The 12998-nt window shown below is 34.8% G+C and overlaps 1 protein-coding gene across 1 annotated transcript in view; it reads left to right on the top strand.

Moving 5' to 3' along the window:
• XRN2 (5'-3' exoribonuclease 2) overlaps nt 1–12998 on the top strand; it is an 89912-nt gene that overhangs the window by 44880 nt on the left and 32034 nt on the right. Inside the window, exons 18-24 of the mRNA XM_033185450.1 lie at nt 1221–1328; nt 1418–1507; nt 2480–2552; nt 7812–7895; nt 9083–9180; nt 9775–9854; nt 10915–10971. Of these exons, the coding sequence (XP_033041341.1) occupies nt 1221–1328; nt 1418–1507; nt 2480–2552; nt 7812–7895; nt 9083–9180; nt 9775–9854; nt 10915–10971 (590 nt within the window). The remainder of the gene's footprint in view (nt 1–1220; nt 1329–1417; nt 1508–2479; nt 2553–7811; nt 7896–9082; nt 9181–9774; nt 9855–10914; nt 10972–12998) is intronic.

Below are 12998 nucleotides of genomic sequence, written 5' to 3'. Positions count from 1 at the left end.
CCCAGCCAGGTAATTTCTGTACTAATAGTATTATTGAGCTGGATCCTGAAAACAAACCCAGGCTCATTTTTTAAAGCTCACTATTCAGAAGTCCATAATTGTAAATACTTATTTGTGAAGACTTGGAAGCTTCTTAGGTATTAATATAGAAACAAAGCTAGTTTTTGTTAAAAGTATTTTCAGCATCAAGAATGTGGTTGACTGCACTTTGTCTTTAAGATGGTGAAAGGTTAGTGCTTTTTAAATTGGAGTAAAAAATAACTGAGTAATGAATTGATAGTCACTAAATGACTGAGCAGAGGACAAAGCCTGGAAAATACCAGTAAGAATTCTAAAGGAATTTGAATGCTACCCTTTTCATAATATAGTGATGATACATGAAGCATATTCTAATTGGAATAACCTGTATCCTACGTTTTGATAATTGGTGAGAGATTAGGTAGACATATTGAGGATTGTAACACTGATAGTTAATATCTGGTTTTGTGCTTAGAGAGCAAACCAAGTTAAATTTGGTGTGACCTGGGAATAGATGAAGTTTGTTGACAAGTAGACAGTAACACAGTGCACTGAGTATTGACTATTAAGTATTCTGTTTGCATGTTTTACTCCTATTGTCAAGATTTAAATTCACTAGACACTGTCAGAACACATCTTAGATATCTTTCCTATGAGTATAACTTGCTTTTGTTTTCTTGTTGGTGTGTTTACTCACGTGTTTTTATAGTCAAAAGAAACTTGTCAGGTGAAAATATAATGGTGAATTTTAAAATGAAACTCATGGCTATTTTACTGTCAACCGCTGTTCCAATAATGTCTCGTACCACCTTACATGCTCAGTAAATGTCAGCTGTGACTGCTTTTGGTTTTACTTGATGATGACAGCTCTAGAGATGGAAAGAAATGTCACCAAATGTATTTTAAGGATAGAAATTTTCACCAAATTGTGTTTGTGAATATGAAGTTTGGCAGTAACTATTGATTTTTCAAAGATGCTTTGTAGTATTTTTAAAGTCAAAGAGCCATTGATATGAATTAGAAACTTCAAACTTAAACAATTTTTAGGAGTCATGGAAAAGATCAGTATTTGGAATATATACCAAAAGTCATGTGTTTTATGAATAGAGTATTATAGGTTAACAGTCTAATTTTTGTTTTTTTAATTGTGTTCATCATTAACATAGGTTTTTTATTTTGTTGTTACTTTTTAATGATTCTAGGGCTGTGCTTCCTGGAAGTGGTATTATCCATTTCATTATGCACCATTTGCTTCAGACTTTGAAGGCATTGCAGACATGCCATCTGATTTTGAGAAGGGTACAAAACCGGTAAGCTTAATTACTTAAAGTCATAAAATTTATAGAATTTTGGATTAGGTAATAATCTTGGGTCTTTTAACATTTTTTTTTTTTTTCAGTTTAAACCACTGGAACAACTTATGGGAGTTTTTCCAGCTGCAAGTGGTAATTTTCTACCTCCATCATGGCGGAAGCTCATGAGTGATCCTGTGAGTCTCAGTATTTTGAATGTGTGGGTGACAGGATTTTTGTCATACATTTTATTACTATTAGTTACAATTGCTTTTGCAGCTGATAGTTAAAACAGTAAAGTACAGAAAGAAAGTATTTTTTTTACTCCAAACACACATATATTTCCTGCTTTCTTTGGCCCTACACAGTAGATCGGTTTGTTTTGGGGAGAAATTTTTTGTTTGTTTGTTTGTTTTGTTTTTCCAGATGGAGTCTCGCTGTGTCGCCCAGGCTGGAGTGCAGTGGCACTATCTTGGTTCACTGCAAAGCTCCGCCTCCTGGATTCACACTATTTTCCTGCCTCAGCCTCCTGAGTAGCTGGGACTACAGGCGCATATCACCATGCCTGACTAATTTTTTATATTTTTAGTAGAGATGGGGTTTCACTGTGTTAGCCAGGATGGTCTCGATCTCCTGACTTCATGATCTGCTCACCTCGGCCTCCCAAAGTGCTGGAATTACAGGCGTGAGCCACTGTGCCTGGCTGGGGAGAAATTTTTATAACAGTCATTTTGTTCTCTAGCTACCTGTAAGTCTTTAATTTTATTTGTTCCAGACATATATGGTAGCCACCAGAGATGAGGAGACTGTCTACCCAAAATCACCTGTGAACTTGTTTTGTATGCTAGCTAGAAAGAGTGAGACCCAGCCAGGAAGTAGGAAGTGTTAGAGTACGTAAACCCTTTACTTTCTGCCTGCCTGAGGCCCATAGTTGTCAATTCTAAAATTCTTCTACAATAATGCTTTTTCTTTTCATCTTTTAAAATAACATTGTTCATTTTGTTTTACTCTACTTGGGATTAATGACCTAATATCTCCTAACATTTTTTTAAAAGGAATGCACTTTATTTTCTCATCAGACCTTATACTTGAATGAAAGTCATATCAAATTCTTTATAACAGAGATGTGTGACTTCTGTTTTGATTCTTTACTTTTCTCCCTGATACAGGATTCTAGTATAATTGACTTCTATCCTGAAGATTTTGCTATTGATTTGAATGGGAAGAAATATGCATGGCAAGGTAAAATTTAGATGTTCTTTTCTGGTAAAACTATGAGCAAACATAATTTTTGAAATGAAAGAATTCTGTAAAAGATAAATATTTTAGCCTGGGCAACGTGGTGAAATCTCATCTCTACAAAAAATACAAAAATTAGCCTGGCGTGGTGGCTTGCACCTGTAGTCCCATCTACTTGGGAGGCTGAGGTGGGAGGATTGCTTGAGTCTAGGAGGTCTGGGTTACAGGCAGCCATGATTGCGCCACCACATTGCAGCCTGGGGGACAGAGTGAGGCCCTGTCTCATAAATAAATAAATAAATAAATAAATACTTTAAAAGGTAAATATTTTAAGAGTTATATGTGAAATATTGATATTTCTCCATCCAACTTGGGATTAGCAATGATTAATAGTAAATTTAATTATAACATTCTTAGAAGCAGTAAATTGGGTTGAAATAGGTTGATAATTACATCTTTTGTTTCCTTTGTGATTAATTAATGGAGCTTGTTACATTCAGTGGTCAGTAGCTCATTATCATCTTTTGAGGTTGCTGAGAAATACAGAAACACAGGAGTGTCCATATGTAGATTTACGTATACTCCATGGAACCTTTTGAAAAATATGCCAGAAACTTTTATTTAGTTTAAATACTTGATGTTGATCATTACTTTTCCTGCTACTTTTTCATTCCATTAACAGATTTTGTAGGAATGGCTATATAAAATTAGTACTAACTTTAAGGTGCTGTTTACCACTCAACCAATATGTGATGATTGAATGTAAAATACAATAAAGAAATATCTCTTACACTGTAAACCAGCTGTTGTTTCACACTAAAGCCATCCTGCAGCAAATTATTTAACCCTTTCTTCCACCAAACATTTTCCTAGGGTAATAAACACATTTGGTAAAATCATATTTTCGTTTTTTTCTTATTGTTCCCTGTGGTTGGAATGGCCAATGAAATGGCTTACAGAGAGTCTTGAGACAAAGGGGAATAAATAATATAATTTACGAATTGAAAAATCATGAGGCTTTGGAGTTGGCTTAATTTATGTAGTAGCGGAAGTCTCATATCACTTCAGTGGAATGATCATGGAAATGCACCCATTGGGGTTATATAAGTGTTGTGTGCTTCATGATCATGTATTATTCCATGTTAAATGGATTGGAGATTCGGGTGTTTCAAGATGCTTTGTGGAGAATGTCTTGATTAAAGCAGAGACAGAAGATGCATAGGACAGTGAGAGATATAAAAGTACTAAGTAAATTAATTAAGCAAATATATATTTGTGTGTGTTAAATAAGTAAATTATTAAATCATTGGGTTTATTAAGTAGATAATTAAGTATATAAACATGCAGGTGACTTGTCAACTCTGTCATTGTGGTATGTATTATTTCTTTCACTGACGGGATATTTTCAATATAACTTAACTCTAGGGGAAAAGTAAGATAATGTACAAGAGTTTAGATTTCTTCACATCCTGTCCAACATTTGTTATTTTGTTTTCATTAGTAATAACCATGGTAATGGGTGTGAATGGTATTTCACTGTGGTGGTGATATGCATTCCCTAATGATGAGTGATACTGAACATCATTTCATTTGCTTTTTGGCCATTTCTAAATCTTTGGAGAAATGTCTTTTCAGGTCCTTTGCCCAATTTTGAATTGGGATTGATTTTGTTTTTTGCATTATAGAAGTTTTTTTATATATTCTAGACATTAATCTTTTATTGAATATATGATTTGCATATATTTTCTCTCATTCTGTGGATTATCTTTTCACCCTGCGATGATGTCCTTTGATGCACACAAGTTTTAAATTTTGATGAAATCAAATTTATCTTTTTTGTTGCTTCCTGTGCTTTTGGTGTCATATCCAAGAAATCTTTACCAAATCCAACATCATGAATCTTTCTTCCTATGTGTACTTCTAAAAGTTATACAGTTTTAGCTCTTACATTTAAGTCTGTGATCCATTTTGAGTTAATTTTTGTATATGGTGTAAGGTAATGGTCCAGCTTCATTCTTTTGCGTGTGCATATCCAGTTTTCCTGGCACCACTTACTGAAAAGACCATTCTTTCCCCCATTGAATAAGTTGGCACTCTTGTTGAAAATTAATTGACCATATATGTAAAGGTTTATTTCTGGGCTTTCTATTCTAGTCCATTGAGCTATGTGTTCTTATGCCAATGCTATACTGTTATAATTACTGTAGCTTTGTAGTGAGTTTTAAAGTCAGAAATTGTGTTTTCCAACTTTAATCTTTTTTTTTTTTTCTTTGAGACGGAGTCTCGCTCTGTCCCCCAGGCTGGAGTGCAGTGGCCGGATCTCAGCTCACTGCAAGCTCCGCCTCCCAAGTTTACGCCATTCTCCTACCTCAGCCTCCCGAGTAGCTGGGACTACAGGCGCCCACCACCACACCCGGCTAGCTTTTTTTGTATTTTTTAGTAGAGACAGGGTTTCACGGGGTTAGCCAGGATGGTCTCGATCTGACCACGTGATCCGCCCGTCTCGGCCTCCCAAAGTGCTGGGATTACAGGCTTGAGCCACCGCGCCCGGCCTCCAACTTTATTCTTATTCAAGGTCCCTTGAGATTTCACATGAATTTTTAGGATGGGTTTAAATTTTGACCTCAAATATTTTTGTATTTTATACAATGTTTTATATAAATATTTTTACTTAGCTCAGTAGTGAGAACACACTTTTCTTGAGGTAAAATTTAGTACTGTTGGGAAATATAGTTTCTTCCTCATACATGTTTTTAAAACTTAGTGAAAGTAATGATAATACTTAAACTCTTACCTGGATAAGTACATCTTAATAGAAGATAAAATATATCTGGATACTTCAACATTTTTAAACTTGTGCTTATCAACATTATATGTAATTTTTTTTTTTTTTTAAAGACAGAGTCTCACTTTGTCGCCCAGACTGGAGTGCAGTGACGTGATGTTGGCTCACTGTAACCTCTCTCTTGCAGGTCCAAGCAATTCTCCTGCCTCAGCCTCCTGAGTAGCTGGGATTACAGGTGTGTGCCATCACACCCGGCTCATTTTTTTGTATTTTTTGTAGAGGTGGGGTTTTGCCATGTTGACCAGGCTGGTCCTGAACTCCTGACCTCAGGTAATCCGCCTGCCCTGGCCTCCCAAAGTGTTGGGATTACAAGTGTGAGCCACTGCACTGGGCCCAACATACGTTATTTAAAGGCAAGATCGTTTTGGTCCATTTGCCTAGTACTGTATATATAGCATAGTAGTTTTGATTGCTGTATATTTTATATATGAATAGAAAACTTAAGTAAGTCCATCAAGTCACACAGTGGCAGAGTTAAGACCTGAACTCAGAAAGTCTGATACTGAGCTCATGTTTGAAGTGACTGTGTAATACCTAAGTTATTACCACTACTTGGGCTCCCTCTGGGTATTGAAAGAATTCAGTGAGATAATGCATGTCATATAAGAAGTGTTCAAAAACAATAGCTGCTATTCTCATGTTTACTATCAGCTCACTCCAGCTCTGTCATATCTGGATGTAAGGCATTCCTTTCTATGCTGGTCAGTAGGGCTAATTTATTGCTTAGTAACTTCCTTGCTGTTGAGTAGCACTTCACATTGTTAACTGATTGGATTTAGCTTCTGGAATTGATACTGTAGAAAAGTCTTATTATATATATGTATAATATATATATATAAATATATAGCATGGTTTTATATATATATGTACTGGGTAGGACATATATATATCTTAAATGTAGTGGGTAGAAAACAAGCTACATGATGCTGTAGTTTCCCCTTGAAATATTTCTCTTAAGTGTATGACTAAATAATATTTTAGCAATTTCCTAGGTTTTCTTCATGTGTTTACCAGTAATTGAAATAACCTGACTCACATGTTAAATATTAAGATCCTTAAAATCACTCTTTTAGGCCATTCAAAATTCATACTAGAACTTAGTTTCTTTTTAACTTAAAAAAAAAAAAAAAAGATCAGGTGCAGTGGCTCACGCCTGTAATCTGAGGACTTTGGGAGGCCAAGTTGGAAGGATTGCTTGAAACGAGGAATTTGAGACCAGCCTGGGTAACACAAGGAGACCTCATCTCTACAAAAATTTTAAAAATTAGCTGGGTGTGGTGGTGGCATGTGCCTGTAGTCCCAGCTACTCAGGAGGCTGAAGTGGGAGGATTGCTTGAGGCTGCGAGTCTGAGACTGAGGCTGCGAGTTTGAGACTGCAATGAGAAATGATCATGCCACTGCACTCCAGCCTGGGTGACAGAGTGAGACCTTATCTTAAAAATTAAAAAAATATATCTTACTAGGTAGTAAAATTGAACACGTTTCCTAACTTTGAAAATGCAGTAGCTGAATAATTAAGACTTGGAAACCTTTTCATTTCTCATAATTTTAAAGGGAATAGTCACAAATAACAGTGGTTTTGAGTAGCAGTAGTTTCAGAATTATTTAACACTAGCATTTGTCTTTGCTATGTATCTTAAAATTTTTATTTAGCCAAAATACTACTTATACTGTGTATAGCAGAAAATACATATGCTTCAATAACTTTGTATATTTTTCTTATAGCATTGTATTAGTGATGTGCTTCTTCAAAAATTATGCATCTGGGTCCAAATAAGTGCCCTTAATTTCAGCATACTCCAGAGGATCATTTTAAGCCCCAAATGAATAGCCTCTGTTCTATCCCCTGCCCCCAAGTTATTTAAGCAAGTCTTGAAAAATTTTTTGTATATAATTAGTAGGCTTTAAAATGTAAAAAGAATACTATGGAATTTTAGAGCAGGAGGAGATCCTTGAATTCTGGTTGAACAGAATTGAGTATTTTAGTTGAAATGCTCTCATTTTACAAAAGATGAAACCAAGTACTAGAAAGATGAAAGGACATGCTTAAGCCCTAGGGAGAGTAACTGGCTTGCTTGGGGGCATCTTAGTAACTAAAGTGAGAACATATACTGGTATCTAGGTAGCCATTTGTTCATTTATTTAAAATTTTTATCACCATGGAGTTAAGATTCAGAAAACATGATTTTCCATATAAGCCATTAAAGAATAGAAAATACGTAGAATTTTTTCTTCTGCCACTACATGGAAAATATTAGCATCTGAGTTTTGGCTTAATGAGACAATAAGAGTTCAATTCCAAAATGTTTTTGTATCAGCAAGGAAACTCTACTAGAAAGGTTGATTTCGACCAATGATAAATTGGAATTTGGGTGATCCTGGTAGCAGGGGTGGTTCATTTGCACTTGTTTTCCCAGGTGTTGCTCTCCTGCCATTCGTGGATGAGCGAAGGTTACGAGCTGCCCTAGAAGAGGTATACCCAGACCTCACTCCAGAAGAGAGTAAGAATTATACTTCTTAGTTAACATTGATCTGTGTAATATACACTTTATATTTCTGTATAAAATTAGACCTTCCATTTGTCAAATTTCCCATAAAGGGGGGCATAAATCATTGATTTTATTTTCTTATTACAGACGTTGACTTTGCTTCTTAATTCATTATCTGTAAGTTGAGTAGTAGTTAAATAAAATGTTTTAACTTACAAGTATTTGTTAAATTTTTAGAAAAGCAATACTTCAACAATATCCTTTGGCATTTTGATTCTTATATGATATGCACGCACGAAAGTATCTTTTGCCTGTTGGGAAGATATTATTCATTTTCTTCATCTGCCTTCTCCCCTACTCCTCCTTCCCCCCCAATAATAACTACTTTGTTTAAAAGGTTAGGGTGAAACAAAAGCATATACTCTTAGAGTGCTAACTTGAAATATGACATAAAAGGAGGTATTTTGTAAGGAATACTGACAATAAAATGTATTCATATTCAGAAATTGCAAAGCTGGGCTCTATTGAAAAATTTAATACCATTATAATAAGCCTCTAGAAACAATTTCTGTATCAAAAAGATTGTCTTTTAGAACAATCTTTTCATCAGATGACACTGTTTATGTTTCCTCAGGGAATGATTATGTATTATACTAAGAAATTGAGTTTATTATAAATAAAACATTGTCCTTTATCTTGCAGTATATTTATATATATTTCAGTGGGTTTTTTAATGATAATTATTGATCTTTTTGAAACTTTTTTGTTAAAATATTTTTTTTCCCATAGAGGCACATCACACATTTAGATTATCACTATAATTAAAAAATTGGTTTTTAATTGATATGTAATAAGTTACATATTTTTGGGGTCCGTGTGGTATTTTGATAACTATATACAATATGTGCTGATCAAAATAGGGTAATTGGGATATCCATAACCTCACATTTATCTTTTCTTTGTGTTGGGAACATTACAGTTTTTTTCTTCTATTTTGAAATATGTAATAAATTACTAACTTCCTCACAGTACTATCAAATACTAGAACTTACTGTTGTCTAACTTATCACTTTAAAATTATTTTTCATAAATTTTATAATTAAGTTCTTAACATTTAGATGCTTTCCCTTGTTTTATGCTCATAAAAATTGGTCTTGCAGTTTTTAAGGGGAAGGTCTTATTCTTTTCTTTTCCCCTAGCCAGAAGAAACAGCCTTGGAGGTGATGTCTTATTTGTGGGGAAACATCACCCACTCCATGACTTCATTTTAGAGCTGTACCAGACAGGTTCCACAGAGGTATGTTATGCAATTTAGTTAATTAGAAATGCACTTTTTAAAATTGTGGTAAAATATGCATAACATAAAATTTACCATTGTAACAATTTTTAAGTGGTTATAATTCTGTGGCATTAAGTATATTTACAGTGTTGTATAACCATCAACACTTTTTCAGAACTTTTTCATCTTCCCAAATATGATTTCTGTACCTTTTAAATAATATTAAATAATATCTCCTCATTCTGCCCTTCTCATTCTCTAGTAACTTCTACTTTCTACCTCTGTGAATTTGATACCTGTGTTCTTGATACTTCATATAAGTGAAATGATACAGTATTTTGTATTGGCTTTGTGTCTGGCTTATTTCATTTAGCATAATGTTTTCAAGGTTCATTGATATTGTAGCATGTATCAGAATTTCATACCTTCTTATGGCTGAATAATACTCTATTTGTATGTGTACTTTTTAATCCACTTATCTATTGGTAAATATTTGGGTTTGTTTCTGCCTTTCGGCTCTTACGAATGATGCTGCTATGAACACTCAAGAATCTGCTTGAGTCCCAGTTTTCCATTCTTTGCATATGAGATCAGAAATGCATTTTTCCACAGCCAGTGGATGTACCCCCTGAACTATGTCATGGGATTCAAGGAAAGTTTTCTTTGGATGAAGAAGCCATTCTTCCAGATCAGTAAGTTTCATTTTGTATATAATTGAGGTGATTGGAAGGAAGTTTAGTTAGGATTTTTTTCCTTGTTGTCTAAATGTTTATTTTCTAATAATAGTGAGAAAATTGTGTTTAAAATAAGACAAAACCTTGCTGACTGAAAAAGGCTTGCGTCCAAAGCCCAGCTTTTCATAGTAGCTGTGTCACCTTGTGCAGGGAGATCTGGGAGTCCCTTGCAGGATATCCTGAGAGTCAAAGCTCTTTTCATAATGATACTAAGATGTTATGGTGTTACTTGCTTTTCTTATACTTCCTCTCTTGAGTGCACAGTGGAGTTTTTCAGAGGCCTCTCAAGAGATAGGAGCAGAGGAAAGTAGCTATTAAACAGATACTAACCAGATATTAATGAGATTTTTGAAAGTGTACAACAGTGACATTGTTTTGCTTTGTAAAAAATAGCTTTTCATAAGAATTATTTATGTTAACATGTAGGGTTATCTTTAATTATTTTAAAATTTCTTAGTCATAATTTTTAATGGGTAAATGTTCATAAATATAACCACTATAAACAAAAGCCCTTTGAGATTTAAGAATGTAAAAGGGTTCTGAGACCAGAGTTTGTGAACCACGTCTCAAGGGTACATTTCCAGGAATGGAACTGCTGGCCTTAGAGTATGTGTATCTTCATTTTTTTTCTAGGTAATATTTCTAGATGGGTTTTCAAAGTGGTTGCACTGTGTTGTAATCCCAGTGGCAGTTGTGAGAGATCTTGTTTCTCTACATTTTGGCAAACCCTTGTCACAACTTTAATTTCTGTCAGTCTGGTGGATGCTTATTGACATCTTGTGGTTTATAGTTGCAGTTCTCTGAGTGTTAATGAGATTGAATGCCTTATAGTTAATAGTTAGCCATTTCATTTATGTGGTACTGTTTTTTTAAAGATATAAATGGTTTTATTGTTTGTGTTAGTGCATTCTAATGATTTATCTTTTCTGAAGACTAACAAACGTAGCAACATCTTATTTTCACTTACCTAAAAGGTTATAGTTTACAGATAGATGTTTCTTCTCTTGTTTCCTTCTAGAATAGTATGTTCTCCTGTTCCTATGTTAAGGGATCTGACACAGAACACTGTAGTCAGGTAAGTTTTCCAAAATTCATGGCATTCACTGAGAACACAGCTCTGAACTTGCAAATCCATTTTAAAAGACCTCTGATTCACAAGGAAATGGCAGCTGTTAATCCACCAGTGCTTTGAGATTGGAGAGTCCCTGTGTTGCAGACCTTAGAGCAGAGCCTCTTGACTCTAAATTATGTATATTGTTAAGGTTACTGATTTAACATGCTTGCTTATCTGTTTTCTGGTTTCCCATGACAACCTGTAATTCTTCCTGGATTAGGCAAGTGGGAAGTAAAGAGTAGGAGTATCTAGCAGTTTGTTATATAGGAACAAACAGAACTCTACACCCCAGAGGTTCACACAGCTTCCCTGCATTACAACAGACTATTTTACTTATGTTTATAATCGAGGCCCTGCAGGGTTTGAAAACAAAAATATTCTGTAGTATATTTTAGTTAAGATGACATAGAACAGAATATATTTGTGAAAATTTTTATTAGCAATTATAAACTTAAAGGGCTAATTTCTTCTCTCTGGAAAACTCATTTATATCTCAGTTCTTTGGTGCCGACAGCATATTCTATTGAGTAAAAATAATTTAAAATGTAATATGACCGTTTGGACTAAAATCCAACAAATTGACTACTCTTTTGTATTACATAATGACAAATTTTGATGGCAGAATTTAGTTGTCATTTTCACCAATCTTTAGGTACGACTAAAGCAAACACATCTCAGGTATTCAAGAATTTGATAAAAGCCTGCTAATCCTGAATCCTCCTTTTCCATCCATTTTTGTTTATCTCCCCCTCAGGAAATATTTTAGATTTTTTTTTTAGATTTGCCTTTGTGAAGTATAAACATGTTTATTTCCTATCTTTAATGGATTCAGGTAGTAAATGATTGCCATTCTGGAAAGGCTTTTATTTAAAGAAAACTATTGTGAATTCGGAAAATCTTTCTGGATGAGTTGCTTACGTATATCTTTAGGTATAAGTTTTTGTTTATCTTTACACCTAATTTGTCCTGGCTCTTTGTCTTTGTGCTCTTTTGTTAAGGGTGGGGTACAGAATTGAAAGCCATGCTCCTAAACCCATCACAAACAATCTGGCTCTGACAAATTCATTGTGAACACTGTATTAACCCTTGAGGTCTCTGGCTTGCATTAAAGCATTGGCGCTTCAGGCAAATTAATTCCACAGTTCTCTCTTTGGATTGTCACGTTTGCTTGTGCTTCTCAATTTTTCTGCATATATTCAAGGGCCTTCCTGCCTAACCCTCTAGAAATAGTTAATTCTACTTAACTATCTAATTAGGATAGAGAGGCTTGCCTAGAGGAGAGTTACAGAATTAATGGACACATTTTGGAATTTTGTTTGGACGATGATGTTGTTGGTTGTTTCTGAGCCTAAAGGGGCCTTTGGTATTTAGTATACACTGTGTTCACAAGATTATTAAATTTATAAAACAGGCCAGGCACTGTGGCTCACACCTGTAATCCCAGCACTTTGGGAGGCCAGAATGGGTGGATCATCTGAGATCAGGAGTTCAAGACTAGCCTGGCCAACATGGTGAAACCCTATCTCTACTAAAACTACAGAAAATTAGCTGGGCGTGGTGGTGGTACACACCTGTAGTCCCAGCTACTCGGGAGGCTGAGGTGAGAGAACTGCTTGAACCTGGGAGGCCAAGGCCTCAGTGAGCCAAGATCACGCCACTTGGGCAACAGAGCAAGACTCCATCTCAAAAAAAAAAAAAAAAAGTATAAAACAAATCCCAGATCTAAATGCATATTCAGGTATATGTTGAAAATAACTTTATAATAAAATCAATTAAATTAGGTTAATTTGCTGAAGATTTGTGGGAGACTGAAGTTAACTTCCCTTAAGTAAAAGTAATTTTCAGTGCTGTCTTTGAAGGGTGGCAACATTAGGCTGAGATCCAGTTTTTAGAGCAGATTTTTGTGTGTTTGTTTTAGGGCTCATTGTAGATTCCAGTGTTAAATTTGCTGTATAACTTTAAATTATAATTTTCAGATTTAAAAAAAT

This window comes from Trachypithecus francoisi, unplaced genomic scaffold (genome assembly GCF_009764315.1).
Source record: "Trachypithecus francoisi isolate TF-2019V2 unplaced genomic scaffold, Tfra_2.0 Lachesis_group21, whole genome shotgun sequence".
In the NCBI taxonomy this organism is placed as follows: Eukaryota; Metazoa; Chordata; class Mammalia; order Primates; family Cercopithecidae; genus Trachypithecus; species Trachypithecus francoisi.
This window is presented reverse-complemented; position numbering and strand designations above follow the sequence as displayed.